This window comes from Aythya ferina, assembly GCF_964211825.1.
Source record: "Aythya ferina genome assembly, chromosome: 11".
NCBI lineage: Eukaryota > Metazoa > Chordata > Aves > Anseriformes > Anatidae > Aythya > Aythya ferina.
This window is the reverse complement of record NC_140307.1, coordinates 19,173,836-19,200,767: the sequence shown is the minus strand read 5'-3', so window position 1 is coordinate 19,200,767 and position 26,932 is coordinate 19,173,836. Positions and strand designations below refer to the sequence as shown.

Below are 26,932 nucleotides of genomic sequence, written 5' to 3'. Positions count from 1 at the left end.
TTTTATTCTCATCTAGGATTTTGCTCCTATAGCATAGAAGACTTTTCTCGCCACAGTGCATCCTGATAAAAAGGCAGACGCTCTCAATTGCCTGGGTTAGATACTGGTCCAAGGGAGTTGGGGAGAATGAAAATAACATTGATTGCTATCAGTAGAGACAGGCATTAGGAAAAAGATTTCTGTCTTAAGCTTCCAATTGATGTTGTGTGTTTCTACCTATGAAATTTAAAACAGACTTGTAAAGCATTTATAATTATTTCAAAGTAGCAATTCTCAGTGATTAATATTGGGAACACTGTTTTTACATCCCAAAGGCTGAATTATGAGAAGGATTGCACAGTTACATCTCTGTTGCATAAGGTCAACCTCAGAATGAAAACCCTTTAAATACAAAACAGCATGTCTGCTTCATATAAATAAAGGTGTTTTAAAACTGTGTATTGATTTCTTCATTTTATTGAGCTTTTTGGATGAATCCAGTTGTTAAATAGCTGTTCTAGTAACTGGCCTGTCATCTGGAAATGTTAGATTTTTTGACACAATGTCCCTGCAGAAAGTTGGGCAGTGTGACATAAAGAGCACAGGTTTGCCTATCACGCTGATTACTTGATGTAATAGTAAGCAAGCTTAAGTGAACTGTGTGTCTTCAATCTTTCCAATCACTTAGGGCTGGGCACCAGAGGATACCATCCATCATCTGTGGCCTGAAACATATGGTGCATCAGCAATCTTAGGCTGACCTAAATGATAGTAAAAGCTGCTACACTGGTCACAATAAGAAATTGTTGTCCACTGAATTACAGGTTTGTGATTAGATTGCTAACATGGCCAACTTGATGTATAAGTGAAGTGTCCAGGAAAGATATTCCCTAGGATCCTTTGAAGATTAATTTATACCCTTGAAATGTGCACCAATCACAAAATGAAAAAATATGTCAAGATATTTTTCTTGTGAACAAAAAAAGCACTGTAGTGGTAACAGCTATTATTTTTTTTTTTGGCAGTTTTAGCCAACAGAATTCAATAAACAAGGTCTTAAAGGTTTTTGTTTTGTTGCAAGACTTACTGCTTGACTCCTAAAAACACAGAGCCCTAAAACTGTATCTTTTATAAGAGACAGCTCCCCCTCGTATTCTGTTATAAAACCTGATACACAACTTCAAATATCACACACAGACAGCTGGACGAAATAAAGAAATTTCTTCATTTTGTATCATTATATTTTCACCTATTAGTTCTATAAATAAAGCATCTATTTATAAGATGGTCTATAAAATAGAAAACGTACAGTAATACCACTGATCCAAAACCACTGATCCAAAAATTATAAATCTTGCTTTTCCATAAAGTAGACTATGTTCATCACATTATTCATTCATAGCTTTAGGAAAAATGCATCTACGCTGTTAAGGTTCAAACTGCAATACCACCTTTGTGGGGGTGGGAGGGATGAGCATCCATCCCAAGGCAGGGAGGTTAGCATCCTAAAGAATGTGGTGAATTTCACCACAAACAGTGAATGACATGTTAAGAGGCACAGTTAAAGAGAGAAGAAGATTTCAAGAACACTGTCTTATAGTATCTGTGAACTGACCATTCAAGACCCTTCACGAAAACCAGGCTAACTTAAAAGGAAGTTATGCCCTTCTAAAGTATGGAACATTGGAGATACTGGTTTGCAAATATGGCTGTTATACACAATTATCACAAGCAGAGTTTGGAAAAAGTGGTTCTCTTTGCCCTGTCTTTCCATCAGCCTATTCTTTTTTTGTATCACGCCTTGCTGTCCCAGTACATATGACTTAGATGTGCTTGTTATTCCTGTTAGATTAGACATTCTACTGGCATTTTAGTGTTGCTTTTTTTTTTTTTTTTTTTTTTTAAACTAAATCATTACATCGTTGTTATACAAAGGAAAGTACAGGTTTACAATCATGATTTTTCCTCCTCCTTAATATAGCCTATTAGCAGTAGTGTAATTCATATAATACTCATACCTTAACATAGATAGCAATGCTCACTAATGAAAGGAACTCCTTGAACCTTTCCAGAGGTATGTGCTAATTACATAACTAATTCTTTCCTGTGGGATAAAGATGGCCTTAATATGGTCTTAATCTGCTAACATGATCTAGAACACACCTGTCTGAAAGATCATTCTCATTGATATCAAAATGCTGTGCTTTCTTGAAAACACAAATTAAAACTGTTGCCTAAGTTACACTGAAACACAAAAACAGATAAGTCTTTATGTTGACATAAAAGATAATGTTGTCAGCATTAACCTCTCCAGTGTGGTGAGATGCCAAACCTGCCAGTACTCGATTTCTAAAAGAAACAGAAAATTTAGCAGTAGAGCTTTATCAGTACACGAAACTGAACAAGAATGCTTTCCTTATGTCAGATCTACTTTCTTTTTATATTTAATCATGGAACTAAAGGAAAAAGAAAGGAAAAAGAAAATCCCAAACCTATCCTTACATAAGGGCGGTGTAGAAGAATAGAATGCATGTAGCAGCTATTCACTATATACTACAGAAAGTACTTCCTGGGTTCACGTTCCTACTTCACCATCTTCACTAGGCTATCTGAGCATCTTCTAGGAGTACAAGCAGGTGATGAAACTAACATCTATCATATGAAAACAGTGCAGGCATCTGGTCTTTAGGGCATTAGTGATAGGTATCTCAAGTGTGACAGAAGTTGAATTTTTTCAAAAATAGAAAAAAAAATCTTCTGCAAATATTTACTAGAATTTGAGAAAAAAATCCCCAGATGTACTGGAAAGTTTTCTGTATTCATTACAATTTGATTTTTTTTTTTTTTTTTTTTTTCAGTACAGTACAATGCAAAAAGTGAATCTAAAATAGATTACTGAAGCAAAATAAGATACTTACTGGATCTAACTGTGACTCAAAATAAAGCATCTGCTGAAACACTAGATGTGGACCAGGAATAAGAGGAGAAATTTTGAACAATGCTTTTCTTACATTTCAGAATTTGGAAATCTTGTGCTGATTAGTTTTACACACCATCCAAATATGAAATACCATTTCTATTATTGTTTATCTGCTTTGAAACAACAGTGATATCATCATCATATGAGCACAGAGCTAAATAAAGATTTCTGTGAGGAAATAAGCTATTTGGGGTTTGACAGTATAGTCCAAATAAATAAAATAAAATAAATCCAGGATTATTCTAAAATACAAACGTGTTAAAAGGGTTCTGAAAACAAAAACAAAAACCAGGTTAGCAACTTTTATGGATTACAGGTCCTTCATGTGCCTTTGAATTTGAACCTGTAATACTGAACACATTAGGCCACACTGAAGTTGTACTTTCCCATTTTTTTTTGACACTTTTACCAGCATCTGGCAAAAATCACTGGGAGGAATGCAGTGATGCCTTATAATTTTCCCCCTTTTCAAGTCTGCAATAGTCATACTAGTGCTCTCCTCCATAATTTCAAAAGTATGGAAGCAATTTGTTTGTTTATTTATTTATTTAATTAATTAATTTAAGAAAACAAAACCACATACAAAAATTTCAGCCAGGACTATTCTTGGCTAACATCTTACAACAATTTTATATGGAGTTCTGTCTATGCCTGATATAGTAGGCTAAGTAAATCATGTAAGAAAAGGCTGTTATAGATCACTATATTTTATTTACAAACTACAATTACCCTATTCTACATTTGAAAGCTCAAAGAACTATTGAGCTGAATGATGTTAAGTTACATTAAAGAGAAAAGCTAGATTCTGGATTACATAAGAGACATAACATGCAAATGGATGCATACAAATCTTTTGTATATATGTCCATGTATACTTATAAAAATGTATGAAGGTGGAGATTGTGCTCATCTGTATGTGCACTTCCACATCCTGAAATTTAACAGTTCTGTTCATGAACATTCTACATAGTGATGGACATACATATCTACATACAGTTCAATATTTTCTCAATAAGCTTAATAGGCAAGAATAGTGTCTTTTTTGTCATTCTGTATTTTTTGGCTGATGCAGATGTTTTACTTTTTTATTATTAGAGACAAGAACTGCTCAATTGTGTTGCTCTGCTAAGTGGACTTTAGCTAGACTCAACTTCAACACTTACAATAAAGCCTTGTATAAAGTACTAAGTACCTCTACTTTTCAGTGCACTTTTTTTTTTTTTTTAAACAATCAATAATACTAAAGCATTTAACTTGTCTTATTACCAGATAGTTGTCGTTCGCTGTTTAGTTCAATGTCTGAGTTGAATTTCTATAGTAACTTGTTTCAGTTAGGGGTGTCAGATATTCTGAAATTCAAGGATGGAAACTTTTCAAACAGGTACAGACTATGTTCGGAAACAATTTATGTATATTCAAAATGATTCAAAAATGTTGTATTCACTTGCTTTATGCATCATATAAGTAAATAAATGTGTGGTTTCAGCTGAGATAATTGTCCTCCTAGTAGCTGGTATGGTGCTGTGTTTTGGATTTAAGATGAGAATAATGCAGATACTTTAGCTGTTGCAAAGCAGTTCTTACACAAAATCAAGGACTTTTCAGCTTCTCATACAGCCCTGCCAGTGGGGAGGCTGGGGCGACACAAGCTGAACAGCTGACCCAAACTGACCAAAGAGACACTACAGGATCACAAAATGGCTGAGGTTGGAAGGGACCTCTAAGAATTATCTAGTCCAACCCCCTACTGAGCAGGATCACACAGAGCACACTGCGCAGGATGGCATCCACGTGGGTTTTGAGAAGGAGACTCCACAGCCTCTCTGGGAAACCTGTTCCAGTGCTCTGTCACCCTTGCAGTAAAGAAATGCACTCTCATAATCAGACAGAACATACTTAGCTTCAGTTTGTGCCCGTTGCCTCTCATACTCTCACTGTGCACAACTGAAAAGAGACTGGCTCCATCCTCTCGACAGCTTCCCCTCAAATATTTATACGCACTGATGAGGTCTCCCTCTCATTCTTCTCTTTTCCAGGCTAAACAGGCCCAGTTCTTGCAATCTGTCCTCGTACAACAGGTGCTCCAGTCCTCCAGTCATCTTAGTAGCCCTCCTCTGGACTTGCTCCAGTGGTTATATGCCCCTCTTGTACTGGGGAGCCCAGAACTGGCCACAATACTCCAAGTGTGGCCTCACCTGGGCTGAGTAGAGGGGGAGGATCACATCCCTTGACCTGCTGGCAACACTTCCAAATGCACCCTAGGATACCATCAGCCTTCTTGGCCACAAGGGCACATTGCTGACTCATGATCAGCCTGCTGTCCACCAGGACTCCCAGGTCTCTTTCTGAAGAACTGCTTTCCAGCATGTCAGCCCCCAGCCTGGAGCGGTTCTTGGGGTTATTCCTCCTTAGGTGCAGGACCCTGCATTTGCCCTTGTTGAACTTCTCGAGTTCTTCTTCTCGGCCCATCCCTCCAGCCTGTCAAGGCCCCTCTGAATACCAGCACAGCCCTCTGGGGGGGTATCAGCTAGTCCTCCGAGCTTTGTGTCAGCAAATGTGCTGAGAATACACTCTGTTCCATTGTTCAGGTTGTTGATGAATAATTTGAACAACACTGGACCCAGTACTGACTCCTCAGAGAAACAGCTAGCTACAGGCCTCCAATTAGACTCCGCACCACTAAGCACAACCCTCCAAGCTCTGCCATCCAGCCAATTATCAATCCACCTCACTGTCCATTCATCTAGGCCGCACTTCCTGAGCCTGTCAATGAGGATGTTATGAGAGACAGTGGACAGTGTCAAAAGCCTTGCTGAAGTCAAGGTAGACATACCATACCATACCATACGGCATCATGCTGAAAAATAAATATGGAGTGGCTGGCCAGGGAGCAGAGAGAAGGGCAGGAATGGGACCGCTGCTCAAGGATCAGTTGGTCATCATTCAGCAGGTTGTGAGCAATTGCATTATGCATCACTTGCTTTGTACAATCTTTACTTACAATTAATTATTTCCCTTCCTTTCTTGTCCAATTAAACTGCCTTTATCGCAACCCATGAGCTTTTACCATTTCTTTTCCCCCAGTTCTCTCCACCATCCACATGGCTCTGATGCTTAGCTGCCTGCCAGGTTAAAGCACAACTCCTTTTGGCGCTCAATGTGGGGCCCAAGGAGTTGAATCACAGAATGTTAGGGATTGGAAGGGACCTTGAAAGATCATCTAGTCCAATCCCCCTGCTGGCACAGGAACACCTAGATCACGTCACACAGGAATGCATCCAGGCAGGTTTGAATGTCTCCAGAGAAGGAGACTCCACAGGCCCTCTGGGCAGCCTGTTCCAGCATTCTGTCACCCTCACCATGAAAAAGTTTCTTCTCATATTTAAGTTGAACCTCCTAAGTTCCAGCTTGTACCCATTGCCCTCTGCCTTATCATTAGATGTCACTGAAATAATGGCAGATCAGACCAGAATGTGTTAAAATAAAATTGTTATAAGTATTATATCAGTTAATAGCTGCTGATCATAATGTTGATTTTTTTTTTCCTCACAGGGTTGTTGTGTTGGTTCTCAGAATTGTGTTGCATATTACTGTTCCCTGTCATGCTGTTTATAATTTTTGAGGGCTGGTTTAAGGTTATTATTTTGCTGTACTGCGTAACACTAGTTTACAAAATGATAAAATTACCAGTCAATTCTGGTATTTCTACTCAGCACTGCTGTCATCACTATCAGAAACTATTAATAATTACAGTCTTTACATTGTCTCCTCACAGAGCCAGTCTATGGGGGGGAAGAGGGCACAACGGAACAAAGGGGGACACTTTCCTCCACTTCCTCACTCTTCCTTTCTCCTTCACCTCCTCCTTCCTAGAGAGGCCTCTTCAAAACTCTGAATATCGTTGGGATGTTCAAACCAGCATGTTACTATCGCTATGTCTCCTGAATGCGTTTCAGGCTTTATTTAAGGTTAAACAATTACTCAAAAATCCCACCCAGAGATGTGTTCTGAGGCAACACAGTTAGGAGTGGCAAAGAGCATGAGAGTATGATAGGCCCCTGCGATTGAAAATGGCACTTCTTCCAAGCTCAGGATCGGTGCATCCTTGAGTAGGAAATTGGTGAAGGGGACCAGGAGACCTGCATGGATGAGCAAGGAGCTCATTGACAAGATCAAAAGGAAGAGGAAAGTCTATGAAATGTGGAAAAAGGGCCTGTCCTCTTGGGAGTATAGGAGTATTGTCAGGGCCTGCAGGGACGCAACAAGGAAGGCTAAAGCCTATCTGGAGATGAAGCTTGCAAAGGAGATAAAGAATAATAAGCGTTTTGTTTTGTTTTTGTTTATGCATGTAAATGGTAAAAGGAAGACTAGGGATAATGTAGGTCCCCTGCTGAACAAGGGGGGCGTCCTGGTAATGGGGGACACTGAGAAGGCGGAGATACTGAATGCCCTCTGCTTCGATCTTTGCTTCAAAGACCTTCCCCTCTCCCTGCCCCCCACCAAGGACTCCTGGACCCTGGAGGGAGGAGAAAGAGTCTGGGAAATGGAGAGCTCCCCTTCTGGTTGAGGAGGGAGTGGTTTGGGAGCCTCTAAGTGGGATCAACGCACACAGATCCATGGGTCCTGTTGGGATGCATCCACATGTGCTGAGGGAGCTGGTGGATGTGATCGCCAAACCACTCTCTATCATCTTTGAAAAGTCTTGGAGAACAGGAGAGGTGCCTGAAGACTAGAAGATAGCCAATGTCACTCCGGTCTTCAAGAATGGCAAGAAGGAGGATCTGTGAAACTACAGGCCAGTTAGTCTCATCTCTGACCCTGGAAAGGTGTTGGAACAGCTTGTTCTGGATGCCGTCTCCAAGCAATTGGAAGAGAAGAAGATTATGAGGAGTAGTCAGCATGGATTCACCAAGGGGAAATCATGCTCAACCAACCTCGTTGTCTTCTATGATCACATCACCAGCTGGGTAGATGTGGGGAGAGATGTGGATGGCATCTACCTTGACTTTAGCAAGGCTTTTGATACTGTCTCCCACGACATTCTGCTAGCAAAGCTGAGAAAGTGTGGGATAGAGGAGTTGACAGTAAGGTAGGGTTGAGAACTGGCTGACTGGCCAAGCTCAGAGGGTGGTTATTGGTGGCACTGAGTCTGGCTGGAGACCTGTGACTAGCGGTGTTCCCCAGAGGTCAATGCTGGGTCCGGTCTTGTTCAACATCTTCATTTATGACCTTGAGCATCCACTCTCAGCAAGTACACTGATGATACAAAGGTGGGAGGAGTGGCCGACATGCCAGAAGTCCGTGCTGCCATTCAGCAAGACCTGGACAGGCTGGAGAGCTAGGCAGGAAGAAACCAAATGAAGTTTAGCAAGAACAAGTGTAGAGTCCTGCACCTGAGAAGGAACAACTGCATGTATCAGTACAGGCTGGGGGATGACCTGGTGTAGAAGAGCTTTACAGAGAAGGACCTGGGGGTCCTGGTGGACGACAGGTTGACCATGAGCCAGCAGCATGCCTTAGTGGCCAAGAAGGCCAATGGGATCCCCAGTGGGATCCTGGCATGCATTAAAAGGTCAAGGGAGGCGATCCTCCCCATCCACTCGGCCCTGGTCAGGCCTCACCTGGAGTACTGCGTCCATTTCTGGGCTCCCCAGTACAGAAAAGACAGGGATCTTATGGAAAGAGTCCAGCGGAGGGCCACAAAGATGATGCGGGGCCTGGAGCATCTTCCCTATGAGGAAAGGCTGAAAGATCTGGGCCTGTTCAGCCTGGAGAAAAGAAGACTGAGAGGGGATCTTATTAATGCTTACAAATACCTTAACTGTTGGAGACAGAGGGATTTGGCCAAACTCTTCTCAGCAGTTTGTGAGGACAGAACAAGGGACAACAGGCAAAAAATGGATCACAGGAATTTCTGCACCAATATGCAAAAGAACTTCTTCACAGTGAGGGTGATGGAGAGCTGAACAGTCTGCCCAGGGAGGTTGTGGAGTCTCCTTCTCTGGAGATATTTGAGGCCTGTCTGGACACCTACCTGGTCAATCTGCACAAGGGAACCTGCTTTGGGAGGGAGATTGGATATGAAGATCTCTTGAGGTCACTTCCAGCCCCCACAATTCTCTGATTCTGTGATTCTCTTAGGCTCGGACTGGAAATTGTGAATATGTTCCTGAGCTCCTTTATTTTTTTGTTTTTAAACTTTTTTTTTTTTTTTAATTTTTTAATTTTCAGATGGTAGAGCACTGTACTTTTGTCTTGTCCTGAAACATCCACAGCTTAATAAAAAGTCACAGTATTGCTGGCCACTGCACCTACACTTGAAGACCTGTGGTACTGTGATTCTAAAGAGGACATTGAGAAGGGATCTTATCAACCTCTACAAATATCTGAGGGGACAACGTAAAGAGGACAGGGCCAAACTCTTCTCAGTGGTGACCAGTGATAGGACAAGGGGTAATGGGTATAAATTGAACCACAGGTTTCATCACCATATGAGGAAAAACTTCTTTATGGTTTGGGTGACAGAGCACTGGAATGGGCTGCCCAGAGAGGCTGTAGAGTCTCCTCTGGAGATACTCAAAACCAGCATGAATGCCATTCTGTGGAACATGCTATAGTTGACCCTGCTTGAGCAGGGGGGTTGGACCAGATGATCTCTGGAGGTCCCTTCCAACCTCAACCCTTCTGTGATTTTGTGATCTAAACACTGTTTGACTAAGAATAATTCGCGTAAGGACATTCACAATAATGAAACAAGGTATGACAAGTTGTGGCTCTTCAACAAAAGCATAAAAGACAGAGGTGACTAGCCTCGCACCCAAAAAGCTAGGAACACTGTTTTAAACATGAAGTATGTGCAGTTCCTTTATTTATTTTGAAGACTGAACTCAGAATCAGCTTTAAATTTTTCAATCTTTCATTTCACTTTGCCCAATGAACTTTATAAATAAAGTTAATCAGTAGAGGGATTAAAATGAGACAATAACAACTTTATGCCTGCATTAACAGTAAAAGAAAAAGCATCTACCTTTAAAGATCTAAATAGAAAGTTATGAGAATTTTTCCTGGTCAGTATATAAACACTGAAAAAAAAAACAAAACAACACACACAAAACAAAACAAAACAAACAAACAAACAAAAAACAACAAGTAGAAAATGGCCCAAACTATACTGTGCATTTGAATTTAGAATACATGTCATCCTTAGTCCCTCCCTGACCAGTGTCCTACAGCAATTCTATCCTTCCTAATGTTTTGGAGGAGTCTGAGATGGCGCCTGTACAATTTGATTTTGTGTAAAAATACACACTAAATCTGATTTCTGCTACATTAAGAAGTTCTCTGGTAAAATATATGATGCATGGAATGAAATAAGCTGTAGTTCTAGAATGAGTCTTTAAGCTGGCTTCCTTTAGTACTTGACCACTAATATTAAAGACTACTGGATCAAAATACAGTTTTAATTGGATATATAGGAGATGATACAGTGGTATAGATAAACCACAGGTTAGATGCTAAAATATAACATTGATTTGTATTCTTTTACTGGAAATATTTGTAATATGAAACTAAGATATAATACACTCATTTTTAATGCATATTCAGTATAGAAGAAAGCTACTGCTGTCACCAGCATGTATTTGTCAAATACTAGATTAATTTGTTTGCTGTTTAAAGGACTATAATGAGATTACAGATAAATCTCACTCAATAGTGATGAAATTTTGATTATAGTGTCATTTCTTACATTGCTAGTTACTAATGCAAGTGCATACCAAATTGGTCAGCCAGGGATTTTTTAAGTGACCTGAAGTCTCATAGTTTAATGAGCTTTTTTTAGTTGCATGAACTTGTCCAAGACCAAAGTAAAAAATGTCAGTTTTGTCTACAAAAATTGCTCTTATTGGCCAACACATCTGTGATAATATGAACAGAGTGAACAGAAAAAGGAAAATTCATTTTGAAAATACTGTAACATTATTATTTCCTGGGAAAATAAAGCAAATATAAAAATCTTCCTTTGAGCAAAATATTATGTTTCAATAGTGTGCAGTTTTACCTTACTGAATTAAAACACTCACTTTGGCCGCAACAACCCCATGCAACGCTACAGGCTTGGAGCAGAGTGGCTGGAAAGCTGTGCAGAGGTTCTGGTGGTGCTGATTAATTCTTGCCTGATGCACTCAGGTGGCCAAGAAGGCCAACGGCATCCTGGCTTGTATCGGGAATGGTGTATTCAGCAGGACAGGGAAGGTGATTTTCCCCTTGTATTCTGCTCTGGTGAGGCTGCACCTCAACTACTGTGTTCAGTTTTGGGTCCCTCAGTACAAGAAGGACATGAAGTGTGTCCAGAGAAGCTGGTGAAGGGAACACAAGTCCTGCAAGGAGCATCAGAGGGAACTGGGGTTGTTTAGACTGGAGAAGAGGAGGTTTAAGGGAGACCTTATTGCTTCTACAACCATCTGAAAGAGAGGTGTGGGGAGCTGGGGGTTGGCCTTTTCTCACAAGTAACTAGTGATAGGACTAGAGGGAATGGCATCAAGTTGCACCAGGGGAGGCTCAGGTTAGAAATTAGGAGACATTTCCTCACAGACAGAGTAGTCAGGCATTGGAACGGATTGCCCAGGGAAGTGGTGGGATCACCATACCTGGGGATGTTTAAGGGAAGGTTGGCCTGGTGTAGAGTGGTGGTTGGACCAGATGATCTTGGAGGTCTTTTCCAACCCTATTGATTCTATGATTATCCCTACAAATCTGTGATTCTGCAGGTCTCTGTGATAATACTTTGTTCCAGAGGGAAATTCATAATATTTGCTTAGGAAAAGGTTGAAGTGTTTGAACTTCTTCCCTCTTGCTGCCGTGATGTTGACAGCTTTGATATGACCTGGGAGAGCATCTGATTTTATTTAAACTGCAATTTGTGTAATCACTTTTTTTTTCATCAAGTAGTATCATACTTTTAACAAATTTTTTTGAAAGTCTATCTTTTAACATATAAGTTGAGCATCCCTAATTAACTACAGTAAACCTTCTGTATCAATAATCTCCAAATGCCTTCCTGTAACAAATCTATAAATAACTTCCTTAAATTATTTTTATTCATTGCATTCCTCTCTAACTAAACTTGTACATTTACTATCCTTTTTCTTTAAAACATTTCAACGTTTATATAATCCTTGGTTCTATTATTCCCACCCCTATTACCATAAAAAAAAGCCTCCTAACATTTTTTCCATACAACAAATTCTATAGCTTCTCTTGCCATTCAGCTTAATGCAGAACAACAACAACAACAAAAAATGCATAGAAAACTTCAAGGCAGCCATAGTAGACAATGTTTCATGCCAAGGAAGTGTATATACTAAGACCATTGGCAGCGTTGTGCGATATATCAAGGTCCAAATGGAAGAGAATTTCTGATGAGTTAGAAGAGAGAGAAGCAAGACCAATGCAGAAATCAGAAAGACTGTGCAGCTAGAGAAGAATGCTGAAAAGGAAGATGGCAGTGTAAAGGGATAAAGCAGCCTGGAAGAATCCAGGTGGAGGACATAACATGCAACAGAAGACTATTAGACTGGAAAAATGTGAGAGGCACCAGAGTGGAAAAAGCCAAAATTCAAACCAGTTGAAAAGTAACAACTACAAGAAAATATGAACATAGTGTTTAGTTCAGAAGTTGCTTTACAACCAAAAGTTTAGAAATCCTTCAAAAGAGTAGAGAGACTATATAGGAAGAGGGTCAATTTTAACCTATTTAATTTGAAATTGTACTTGTTTTAACCACAGGTGCTGTGCGACTCTGAAAGTGATTTCAGTTTACACATTTTGGAGGCTCCATTTATGAAAACAGTACCTGGAATCTAAAGATTTCTTCATGTCAATTTTATTTATTTATTTATTTATTTATTTATTTTTACCAAAACCTATGCTCATCTCATGTAATCTATTAGTCCTGTGGCACTTACTTTCTGCCTGTGAAAATACAAGCTCTGGAGTCATACTCCAGGTCTTCATAGGTGAAACTGAAAATAATCACAATACTCTTGAAAAACTGAACTAGTCTGAGAAATCAGGAGGAATTAACCATTGCTTCCTGTACAGCAATAAAATCTTTAAAGCAGTCTTCGTGGAGTAAACTATCTTAGGTTCCTTCAAATATTTGCACGTAAGAAAATATTTGTAAAAAAAGCACTACGATTTCACAAAGAGATAAAAGCTAGCACAAATCCTTCACTTGCTTTTCTTTAGGAAATCTGTCATAATGAAAGGTGATTCCCATTTGTTCAGTTTTCTTCCCAATAACAACTTGTATTTTTCCTTCATATTATTTGAATGTGCTTAGAAAAAGAGGATTCTGTCTCATACTCTTTGAAACCCATGCTGTTGGATTTTTACCAGTTTTTACATTTAATCATGTCTTCTCACAATTTGGAATTGACAAAGTTCAAGACAAAATAATGCACTCTCAAAATTTCCTCATTTTCTTGTCTATCTGCCAACTAACATCAAAAAGCTGTATCATGCCAGAAATGGGATCAAATTCTGTTCCTGGATTATTTTTTTTAATCAGCAGCCAATTTTCTGGATATGACTTCCACTGGAAAATTTTCACCCTGTTTACACTGGAAATTTTTCACCCTGTTTACATTGCCATGTTTCTATTACAGTATCTTTTTCTTCTCTATTTTATCTGGACTTCTATATTTTAACCTCAATTCCTTTGCATCCATAATCTTCTCTTTCACTTTTTTCTTTTTTTTTTTTTTCCTCCTTTTATTTATGCATTTATTTTTCTGCTTAAGTGATGTTCTGGGACTTAACTAGACACCTTTTCCCAGATCTTATTTGATTACTTGATTCATGTTGGATATGGAACCCAGCAACAGCAATGCAAAGAGTTTCAAAAGACTGAATATTATGTTTCAAAATCCAAACTTGAAACTAACACAGTAAGGGAAATGTAAAGATGTGAGGACAGATACATTCATCTCAATGTACAGTGAATTCATCAGATGTTCAAGATCCCTGGGTGCGGAGTGTTCCATCAGAACAGAAACAATGCAAGTTATATTAATGTGTGGTTACATTATCAAATGTCTCTGACACCACTAAAAGTTATTTCTACATCAATCAGGCAACAAAGGTCAAGTTTTCTATTAAATGTAATCATGGTGATATCAATGGTACAAATTTGTTTGTTTAAATATAGAGTCAAATCTCATACTTGGTCTAATATGAAAAGGCAGTAGGCTACAGGAAGAAGACAAGATAAAAGAAAGTATCAGACAGAAGCACATCCTTTGTACTTATCTGCACTTTTCTGACAAAACGTTAAGACCTCAGAGGCATGCTAGAAGATTAATTTGCTATACAAAAAGGCACCATCACAAAATGATTTCCTAACAAATATGCATAAATTTCACATAAAAGTATGCAACCAGACTGGTTTCTGAAATGGAGACAACAGAAGTATTTGCAAGCTTCCACTGCAAGACACTGCACTTTGTAGCAAACAGAAGCTGTTATATCTTGTCTTTCATTGATTTATCATTACTGACCAAATAGGAGTCCTTATTTTAACAAAACATTAAGGTGTAGATAAGACTCTGACAATTCTTGACACACTGAACTCTGAAATTCATATTTGAGTGTTAATTTTGTAATGGTATTTATCACAAGAAGCTTGTTTTTCCTGCAAGAACCAATTTAATTGAATAATTCAAAGTGCTCCAAAACCACATGCAAAAGATGAGGTTATAGTTAATAGCTTTCAAATATACTTAAAATCTTAATCATTACTTTAATCATACTTAAATTAGTATTTTTTAGGCATTAACCAGAACTTTTTGCCAGCTAAAGTGTGATTTTTCACTAATCTAAGATGCAGTTAAAATAATATACTGTATTTACAAATAAAGCTGGTATGTTGTGTTTGCTGTTCACTTTTCCAACTTTTGGCATTCCTGAAATGTGTACATCAATTCCTCTATTTAATATCTGAGCATAAATATCAAAAACACATTTATCCTCTCAATTTTCCTAAAATGCAACTGAATCCAGTTATTCACATTTAAAAATAAAAAATAAAATTAGGTACAAAATGCCAGAAAACTTGTGTGCTTGACTGCTATCTCAGGTAATATAGTTTCGGCTCCTTCTGCATTAGAAGAAATAGACATTCAAGGATGGCACATATGGCACTGCTTCAGTGCACTGGCTAAAAGGAGATTACAGTTCTACACACAACACTTATCTGGAGGTGAGAGAAACTAGTTTCTAAGTTTTGCAAATATTCTAGCACTTAGAAATATTTTGTGATTTGCATTAAGAGTGAAACATCTTCTGTAAATGAATTTGAAAAACTCACTGCAAAACACCTTGAATAAGCAATTCAAGCAAGATAAGCAATGAATTAATGTTGAGGGAGCTGTGGGTTCAAATGAACTACAGGAGGTACTATCCAATTTCTTTGTATCCAGTCACTGGGCTATTGAATGAGATTACCACCATTTTTCCTCTGATCTAATAAGTTCTGCATGTGTGGATTTGTACCAGGTATATATGTCATAAGATCAAATATTTAAAATGAAAGATGAATAAAAGGATGTCAGCAAATTTATTTCCTCTTAGTTTACGCAAATAAGGGTAGATAAGATCCTTAAACCCACCTCTTCTGACTTAGCTGGCAGTGGAAAATGATACCACAGTGAAATCTGTTAAATGGTACCATTAATGTAAGGTTACTAATGTTTAGGAAAAAGGCAGTAAAAGATTAGTGCAGTGTCCTTTTTCAGAATTATGATGAATGTCAAAAATCAAACAAACAAACAAAGCAAGAACCAAGCAACCAAAAAAAACAAACAACAAAACAAACAAACAAACAAAACAACAACCAAAAAAAGCAGGGAAAACTTCAGTTTCTCTGAAGAACTTAACCAAAGCTCACAGATAGCAATCATGCCATTGATATGAAAATGTTTATCAGTATATTTGGAAAAGGCCCAAAATGATCATATCACTGACATTAACAAAGAAACTACATCTAGTTGCATTTATATTTCCTTTTAACAACTTTTTCCTTTTAATAGTTCCTATTAGAAAACTGTAAAAGCCAAAATAAGAATACTTGTGCTACTTACATAATATGATGAATAATGCAATAAGTTAAAACAGTAATGGAAATGAGAAAAAAAAAAAAAAGAAAAACAGTATATTAAATATTCATAGCGTAACAACTCTTTCCTAGTGTTCCTATGTGTTTCAGTCTGCTCCAGAATACATTGCTGAACAATGATAATTAAAAAAAAAATAAAATCCACACTGCTTTATAGGTTCAAGTATGGAAAAAAAGCTATTTCCTAACCACTATAGGTACACATGAGTGTTGTGCTCACTGTAACAGAGGAATTTTCTAGTTTTCTCTTGATTAACTTGCAAAAAATAGGGTAAGGAAAAAAAATACTTTTTTTTTTTTTTTTTTTTAAACATTACGTGCAAACAAACACATTCCCCTTTCAGAGGCTGGAAATCTAGAGTAGCTGCTCTCAGTTCATAACTTTTGTGAGCCTCAATACTCAAGCAGAATTAAATAGCACTTGACTACCAGAATCTTGTAATCATTCCAGCACTCTTTACATAAGAGACTTTTTTTTTTCCATCTAGTATAGAAGGGTTTGAATCAAACCCAACACTTAAACACATCTGGAGTTTGCAGATGTCTGCATTTGCAAATTCTAGTTAATCCAATTTTTGTTGTAATCTATATCAAAACACTGCATTCGAATGCAGCCTGAAAATTCAGAAATTTTGAAATCAAGTCCAGGTATGAACTTTGTTGCTGGGGATGTTTTTTAGTTATAAAGCAACTTATCCCAAACTGCATAGAACTAGAATGATTCAATGCTGTTTCCAGTGTAAACAAATTCTAAATTCATATATGACAATAATTCAAAGTGTTTGTAGTTTGTTGTATTCCAACAGCCAAAATTTTAGGGTCTGTACTGTTCCATGGCCTGAAACAAGTATGACTAATAGCTTTTAGCATTCTGGAAGAAGCAAGTATGCAACAATTTTATATGACAGACACATACTCAATGAGATTATAAATTAGTTTCCCAAGAGAAGGCTCACTAATAAGATCAGATCAAAAATTCAGGTCACTTGATTTTATGACTCAGCTAATGTGGTAAAAAAAAGTATAACTTCATAATATAAATTCAAGTTCAATCTTTTTTTACCATAAACATTAGCACCATTGTAAAGTTGCAAAGGGTAGGCTTCTTGTAAAATGAAATGATCTAATTGTAAAATGTATTTGATATCTCCTTGCAGAGAGGTTATTTCTAAAAGAAAAATAAAATATTCTATATTACATTACGAAGGTATAAAATTTAAGCAATTAATTTTTAGTGCTGGATAAGACTGATGTCATAGAAAAGATACATTTGCAAAACTTTTTTTAATTATGATTTACTGATCCTATTTCAAGCACACTTCTTCCTTTATTTTCAGATTTATTTACGATACCAGAACAATTATATTTATAAGGGAAATCATACAAGCAAAAAAACTATCTGTTCTTTAATGTTGTGAGATGATGAGAGAGTGTAGAAGTCCTTTAACTCCCTGACATACATCTGAAAAAGCAATAGGCTGATAGGGTCAAAAATAGGCCACTTGGCTTGTCTTACATGATAATAATGTATTATGAACTCATACTGCTAACTTCTGAGTACTAGAGAAAGTTCTCAGCTAAAAGAATATTCCAATAAATTTTGCACTTACATGGCAAGGTTTTTAATGTATTGCAAACCCATCTGCTTTGCCTCCTCAGACTTTGGCAGTGTCTGCAACTTACCATTTCCATTCTCTACTATGGCCAATGGTTGTCTGTAGACTGCTGTCTTTCTCAAGGTTTTCATAGTCCTTTGAACTTCTGCCAACAGCACCGCTTGCATTGCCTCAATAATCTGTCAAAAATGCAAATTATAATTGGATGATATTTTTATTTCAGTCATTTATCTAAGCACTTGTCCCTTTTAAGCAAATACCAGAAGATTTTAAGATGGTTGAGTAGATGCCATTAGAAAGTCAACATTTACCAATATCTTTCAGACAGTGATAATCATGTGGTTCTATATGCACAGAGTATTCATCAGATGTTGCTATCCAGTTAACAAATGTTAATTGTGAATTGTGACTTGTTCACAAATTAAACATTAATTCTCCTTAATCTCCAAACTAGAATTGTTTGCCTACTATCTCTTTGATATCAAGGGGTCATGACAATATATGTCAGATAGGACAGGTGGTGATATCATCCAACAAAAAAATATCTTTATTTGCTTCTTTGTGTGCAATGATTCATGGGCTGAATAAGGACTTGGTGTTTTGACATTTTTAGAAATTTGGATGTCCAGTCTTCTCCAAAAAGCTTTCCAAATGTTTCATTATTAGTGGCAATCTTCTATTTCTCCAGCTCAACTGTATTAATACTTCATTTTTATTTTTTTTTAAACACAAGAAGCAAAAGGTTCCACTGACTCCTCTTATCCAAAAGGAACAACTGCTGCAAATATGAACAGCCTATAAATGGCACTTGCAATACCTGTTACGTTAACACCACGTGTGTATTAAGACAATGCTGTTTAGAAACTGCATGACAAGGTTATTATTTTTACTCATCTTTGCTTTAGTGGAGAAGCCCAAGGAGAACTTGGGAAATATTAAAACCTAAGACATGTACATGTATAAAGCACATGGAGAACTTCCACAATGGACCTGAGCTTTTGTAGTTCCTACTCAGTCTATATTTCAATATGATGCAGAATGGTAGCATGTATACCTTTTTATTTGGTATGTCTATCAGAAAAGGGATACATCCCCCTTCCCCCCCCCCCAAGCCCCATTAGGTAGTTATTCAACTCTTCTTCCTGAAGGACAGAGAAAATCTGAAGTTTCCAATACAGTGTACCCCACCTTAACATAAATATAAATTTAAGTTGCATATGAAAATAAATAAGTGAAATGTTTCAATTATAAATGCTCTTTATATAATGTTATATTAAAAACAGTATGTTAATAATTTAAGTTAAATAGGAATTTAAGTCAATACACAGGTTTCCTCAAACTGCCTGGAGGAGAGAGATTTCATCTCACTAATCAAGTACAGTGAATTCGTGGGCTATCCTCAATCACATTTCTAGCTGCTCTTGTAAATTCAAATCATTAAGCAGAACAAAGGCTGTAGGTGTCCTTCATGACAAAATTCCTTATTACAGACAAGTGTACCCCAGTCAGGTTCATAGTGTGGAAGTTCACAGCAAATGAACACAGCTCCGCGTGTTGTGACACAGTGCAAACCATCTTGTTATAATAGCACTTGACTTTACAATGGAAACCAAAGGCATTTTCTGATTCCTCACATCGATAGAACCCTGAGCTTTGGGGATTACAGATCCTGACTTTATAGAGGACTCTTACAATGTATCTACAATAATTAAGAAAGAAAAAGAAGCCCAGAGACATTTTAATTGTCCTAGGAAAACTTCAGACCAAGAAAAAAAAATAACAGGATTACACAAAAGAATTGTACACATTATCTATTTTTCTGATATACTAAGAACCTGTTGGTAATCTGAATATGATATTCATTGCTGTGTATGTGAGCTAGACAGCATTTATAATATGTTATTTCCTCTAACATCTTACAACAGAATTAAAAACAAACAAACAAAAAAAAACCTGTTGCAAATGGCACAGCATAATATTGTGCAGGCACCTGTATGTCTCTGCATGCTACTCATCTACTACTGTTGAATCCCTATTTCCACAGGGCTCAGTGTGGTTTCACATTTGGTTTTGTCCTCCTGGTGTTTTCCCCATCAGTTTATATACCTCATCTAACATTATCTCCAAGCTCAAAAATCCCCAGAAACTTTGCCCATTTTTAGCACAAAACACATTTACATGAGTACTTTTCATTTTCTTTGACATTTTCCAGTCTGTCTTCAGGATTCTTCTGACTTACATGTAAAACTGCTATCTTGTTGGCTAACACGTATTTTTGTTTGTTTTTGTTTTCCTTTTTCCTCATAATTGTGAAAATTTCTGAAAAAATCATCTACTTTTGAGCTGAGATTGTGAAATATGATAGAAATTATACTTCTTTTAAGGGTATACCTGACAAGGTATAAATACTCTATGTCCAACTACAAATAGAGATATTCAGTGGTGAAAGGTAATTGCTTGACCATCAGGACCTGCAGCACCAATATCTGAGAACAATTCAAACATAAGTGAACAAGAGCGGAAGCAAGCAGTATTGTTACATAAATACTAAGTTATATTGACTTTCATTTCTTCTCCTAATCAATTATTTCCAAGCATAACTATTCTTATAATGACTGGGTCTGATGAGAGAAGGCATCACCCCTGGTTATTGCTCAGGCCATAGCCTTTACGGTGTTAAGCCTTCTGGAATCTGACTCCCAGGAACCTGTATAACACAGGCACATCAGGGAGCAAAAAAAAAATACAGATCAAAGCATCAGACTTGTAGCATCCAGCTTGCTTTCCTTTAATATAAAGAAATTGATAGCCAACCCAACTACAAGAACATATAGTCATATGGAGCAGGGGGAGTATAAATTAAATTAATTATCAGTGGCATGGCTATGGAGAGGATCCACTATCAGGGGAATTGTTTAGACCCTAATAATGAGGTAAGTTGTCTTCAGGTAGAGTCAAACACAGTAAAAACAAATGCTTCCATAGTTTTTAAGGGAAATTACTGTAAACATGAGTAGCATAAGTAAAAAGGTACTTGCTCATCTGTGCTACTGTTAGCAATGGCCTTAACAGGAAGTGGTCTATGGCTTGAAAGTAAAATTCTCTGTAATATGCCTCAGATTTATCCCATCTTATTTTAGGTATTAACTGAAAGGAAGTAATTGATGTGACAATAATATAGGTGTACTGCAGAAATCCACAGAAAGATGAAGATGTACAGAGATGATTCATTCCTCCAAAAAATATGAACAGTCCCTCCACAGTTTCTATCTTTTCCCAGTGGTGAAAGAGGAGGCTAAAGCAACCACAGTCCTCATGCAAATGTTTATGTCAGAGGTCTAAATATGGCGTCAGCAGTTTTCCTAAGGGAAGACTGTGCAGAGTAGCTAACTAATTATCGACGATACAGGTTTTCTTGTAGAGAAAAGGAATACAGTAAGATCAGGAAGATAGAGGAGGACTTCCAAACCAGAACCTAAATGTTATACACTGAAGCTATATAAACTGTTTTTCTGATGGTGGTCCTGAATTAATACAGTTCTAACATGGTCTTACTACTTGGGACAGTTTCAAGATTAGAACTGACTTATGTCCAGGTAGCTCAGAACTAAAACAGATGCATGACTCCCTACTGATTGTGAAGACATTAGTAGTTAATGGGACAAAGCTCAGACATTTCGATATGGATGTGTCACACTACAGATTCCACTTGCTGTCATACATAAAACAGAGACAAACTGCTGAATCCCCATAAACTGATTGGTGCCAAACAAGTCTGATAGACTGCTTGCATATTGCCATGTAATAAAATCCTTGACCACATATACAAAGGTTGGAGACAGCATTTTTTTTAGTGGAACTACTGACCTATAAAAGATTCATGCAAAACTTACTGTTTTGATCCTGATTTCCTTTGCCGAGATTAGCACTGAAAATGGCTAAAGGCTATTTTTTTCCATAGCAAAGGCTATGGAAACATGGTCGTTTACTATGTCTTACAAAATGTTCAGCTCGTGGAATAAGGCACATTGTAGGAAGAAGCTTACTTGGTCTATAAACATTTTTATGAAGTGATAAAGGACTTCAATCTTCAGGGAAGTCAACCTAACAAGAAGCAGCTTCACTCAATGAGATTGGAAAATATCTTAGAGCAGAAGAGAAGGAAGCAAATTATTTCATATTGTATTATTCTTGAAATGACTGAATAAAGGAATAGGAAAGACACATTTCAATCTCTATTATTTGAATAATAAGGAGCTAGGAAGAGCAAAGGAATATTTATCAAAGAAATCTTCCTAGTGGAAAAAAGGATGCTTATATCTCCCAGAATCAACATCAAAACACTTCAGTTGCATTACAGTTTGATGTGGTTTTTTAATTTTTTTATTTTTATTTTGCACTCTTTCAGCCACAAAGGTTTCATAAAGCTGAAATAATGTAAGAGTACAGTAAATAAAATTAAAATACAACTAAACGTCTATTATAGAGGAACAGTTTATTTTAAGTATAGTGTAAGAACAGTCATTATTTCATCATGTTAAATGTTTCTGGGCAAGCAATTATTTCTATATATGTGTATCTCTGGAAAGGCCAAAACACTTCAGTAATTTCTGGGTGAGGTGGGAGTGTGGCAAAAAGCAGCAGTATTTCACCCAAAAGAGCAGGAAAATGAATGAAGATGACCTTTTCTTTAAAATCAACCGGTGAAATAAATCCTGTAAAAATATTTTAAAAATACGTGCATTTTTAAAGTTTAAAACAAAAAGACCTCCCTTGGCCCTTAAACTTCAATAAGTCAGTTAGTCAGTAAAGTCATGATCAATCATTTGCTGCAAGTTCTTTCAGTTTCCTTGTTTGCACAGAATCTGTTGTAGTACTGTAAGGAGATGAGGAATCAATAAATGGCAAATCCTTTGGGTCATGTCTGAGAGTCAGTATCCTCCATAAAAGACGTTAGAAAAAAAAAAGAAAAAACTTTTAAAAAGTAGAATAACTAGCGATGCTGGGAGAGAACATACATGACTGTTTAATCAGTCTGTTCAGGATTTACAGTTTGGCCATGAATCTGTGTTTGTATAAAGAAATCAGTAAGAGAGCCATCCTACTATCAATAGAACTATCATTTTATATAAACGTGGGTGGCTGAATACCCACCCCTATTGCCAAAGTCACAAATGGCTTTGAATGTTATGGCATTTACAGCAGTTTGGCTGCAAACAGGAAAAAAAAATGCACTACAAAGCTGGTTAAAGATCATTGCAAACCTGAGTCTTAATAACATTAGAATTTGTGTAGGATTGATAGGATGGTATTTGCAGTACTTCACAATTTCAGTGTCTTAAGATCTTTTCAGATGAAAGTTATGAGGTAGCTTATTCCACACACTAATCTCCTTTGGTAGATAAGGCCATTATCATTGCATAAACTTATCAGTCACTAAATTCAATAGAAAATATAAAAACATGCTGCAAATTCTAGAAAACATCACGAAGCATACTTGGTGATTATTCATTCAGACTTTAGGACAATTACCTTCTCATATTTGAGCATGCGCATTAAGGCTTTATAAATAGCATACCCCATATCAAAGTAAATTTTTATACCCCATATCAAAGTAAATTTTTGATTTTTAAAGATATGAATGGCATGATTTATATATAATATTTTCCTTAAATTGGTAACTACGGTATCACATGACAGATTCCAAGTACTAAACTACAGTCAATGTCACTTAAAGATTAGATTGTTGCTATTAACACAGCCTATTACCTACCTTTATAGATTGGTCACTCCAACAACAAATGAGTTTCAGCAGTGAAACTCTCCTAAAGTCAGGGGAATGGTGTTTACTTGTTTCTGAAAAACACATACATAACTTATGAACTGACAGTACACATAAATACAGAAATACAAAGATGTTAAACATTTTTAACTCCAACATCTGAAAAAGAATAATTTCTCAGAACGTTTCAATCTAATGACATAAGCACAAGGCACCCATATCACATTGTCATCTGAACTACTTACAGTTATCCAAAATCAGATTAGTCCTTTTTGTTTACAGTTGTCTGCTTATTTGCAAAGACCAAAAAAAATACTGAAAGTATTCTGATCATACAATGCAGTTGTCCACTGAGATGATGGAGTCCTGCCATGAAGACTGGAGCTTGAAAGAATTGCATGGGTATACGTATACTGTAAAGTCAATTGTATTCACTAGTGTAGTCTGAAGAGGATCGTATGCTATTCAGTAAATGGTTTTGTGAAATAGTTATGTTTGTCAGTATCTAATTAAATATTTAAACATATGTATATACATGCAGGTATGATCAAAAAGAAAAGTGAAAAAGAAAGGAAAATAAAATGAGAGCATGTGATATTATTTTATGGTTAGATGGGATAAGGGCAAGCACTACATTCTTTACCTCTGGTAGCTGACGTAACGTACCATATTATACAAAATGTAAAGGCTAATACAAAAATATAAAAAACATTGACAAAATAAGGCAAAACTGATCATATGAAGGTAAACTTCTTTCATTCTCACATTTTAATTTGAATTTTGAAATTTGTTCATACATCAGGATGATGAATTTTTGATGAATTTTTCTTTTTTTTTTTCTTTTTCTGACGCAGCGAAACTTGCAAAATTGCCAAGTTGAAGGTTGATTGATTTTTTGTTTGTTTTGTTGGCCAGCAGATATGGTAACAACATTTTATAAGTATAGGTAATTAGTGCCAAATTTTCAAATGCTATATCCTCTGATTAATGATTTGGCATTGGGACCAGATTATGAATTTTTTACTCAATTAACATTCTACCTTTGAAACAGAATTTGCTTCATTTCAATGATTTCAACTGAATACAAATTTAAGTATGGCCTGACTTCATTGCAATAAAAGATAGTGTTATTTTTCTCTTGTGTTATGTCTGTCAATAAAAGTCTCTGTCACTGTAAAGATTATTTCAAACACAATGCTCTCTCCCTTCCCCCCCCCCCAAACAAAGCAATATTTATTTGAATTGGCAGCTTCTATTGTTCTTACTAACCTAGATAAGAGCTAACCTGAAGCTTCTCCATTCTAAACATAAATGGTCATTTAGCAAGCATCTCCCATAATCAAAAAGAGAACAGCAAATATGGTACCTTATCCAACCTTATTGTCTGTTCTCATGCAAATATATTTCAGTTTAATGTCCATATATATGCAAAATGCTCCTGTTCTAATTTGGCTTTATTCCCATCTCTTTTTACAAGTGTAAATATATACAGAAACTCCCAAAAGGTCAGCAGAATTAAGATTTAACATTGCCCAGTGTGTCCTTGATGCTAAAGTGGTCATTCCTAAAATGTCTGTGTGATGCACAAGCTGATTTTAGATGGGGATTTTAAGGTTTATTTAAATACCAGGGAAAAAAGTTTTAACTTGAAAAAGTTCATTTTATCTGTCTAGACAGGACTTAACTCATAACAGGAACACTATAATTTGTTAAGGTAATGTATAATGTCAAATATCCATACTCTTTCCTCTACTCTTTGGTTCATTACATGCTATAAAAACAAGTTTAAAGTCACTTGCAAGCCAAAACTGGTGAACGATTGCCTATGGGACATTAACATGAAGAGATTCTGCACTAAGCCAAAAGTCTAAGTTTGGCATTACCGAACAGTCAACACAACTCTTGTATTGCTAAGGCAACAGTTTGCTTGAAGGGTTGTATGTATTGTAGGGTGGGCATGTAACGATGTTGAGGGAGATGGAGGAGGGGGAAGACAACAGCGTTTATACTATTACGTTTCTATTTTTCAGATTGCTAGAAGATATCTTTAGAAACTCAGCCAAATGTTCTGCCATCACACAACGCATATCTTTGTATTATTTAATGTGCTTTTGCATGTAAAAGTGATATTCACATTAAAAAACATATTAAACCAGTCAATCCAGACCTCCTCAAAGTTAAAGAATATAAATAGTTTTTTCATTATTGAAATTAAATGATATATTTTAGTAATTAAATGCATGCAAAACACAACACCAAAAAAAGCTAATATTGTCATTCTTCAACACTTACTGCTTGATAACTCTCCATAAAAACTGGAAAACGAAGACATGGCCGCTTCCATATTTCTCCATTTGTCATGTACAGATTCTGATCGATGTGAACTAAAATAATATGGAATTGTTAAATAAAACCTGAACATATTTACAAAAACCTTATGTCTGTTTTAAGATAGATATTCACAATCACTGTAGCTATTACTATCAGTCAACCACAAATTAGTTTATCCTCAGGTGACTTGCACACTTTTGCCCTCAACTTGCTATTGAAACAGTCACATGTACACAAGTCTGAGTATCGTCCATATGCAGAAATTTCATGTTTAGCCAAAACTTCTTCCAGTTAACTCTTACATTATTTTATACAAGCAAAGTCATGTGAAAAGAATTTCATCAAAATACTATTTTCACCAAGTACCTGAGCTTTTTTTCTATTACATAGGATAAAAGTCCAAGAGTGACAGCTTTAATTTTTACAGGTTTTCACCTTTTCACAGTTCTAAATATTCACTTGGAATATAGTTGTAATACTTGGGATTTTGATAAAGAGCTACAATTTAGGGGACATGTTTGTATACCTATTAGTATCTAAGAGAACCCTTCAGTACTTGTCTCTGACTAATTCAGGAACCATAACCCTTGAAGACAAAGAATATGGGTGGAAAGGAAGTAGAAAACCCCCTAAACCCTTGTGCTATTTTAAACTATTTCTTTCAAATGCTTTGCTATAGTGACCCTGAATTTGTGTGTCATTTAAAAATAATATATTTCACCTTTCAAATTCACTACAACCAACAATAAGTCATAATATTTTGAAAGCTTTACAATACTAAGCAATTCTCAAAATTGAGAGCTTGAGCACTTTGAGGTACAGACACAAAACTCAAAATGCAGCAGAACAAAAGTTATTTGAAGATCTGTTAGCTTTTTCCTGTTTCTGTTCCACTTTTATAACCTGACATTTTACTACAATTTCCTCTATTATCACAGCATTGGTCAAGTTGAAAAAAAAAAAAAGCAGATTCAAAAATATTTTTATGAATAATAGCTAATAGACTCAGTCCCAAGTTTTTCCAAAGTCATTTTTTTCATACTTCATTCTTTTTTTTTTTTTTTTTTTTT

General features: G+C 36.5%; 1 protein-coding gene across 3 annotated transcripts in view; it reads right to left on the bottom strand.

The window, feature by feature from the left end:
- Positions 1 to 26,932, bottom strand: part of WDR72 (WD repeat domain 72) — a 118,352-nt gene that overhangs the window by 31,778 nt on the left and 59,642 nt on the right. For all 3 annotated transcript variants that reach the window (XM_084532298.1, XM_084532299.1, XM_084532300.1), the window contains 3 exons: positions 25,824 to 25,915; positions 23,523 to 23,605; positions 17,817 to 17,928 (listed from right to left, as the gene is read on the bottom strand). In XM_084532298.1, the coding sequence (XP_084388424.1) occupies positions 17,817 to 17,928; positions 23,523 to 23,605; positions 25,824 to 25,915 (287 nt within the window). The remainder of the gene's footprint in view (positions 1 to 17,816; positions 17,929 to 23,522; positions 23,606 to 25,823; positions 25,916 to 26,932) is intronic.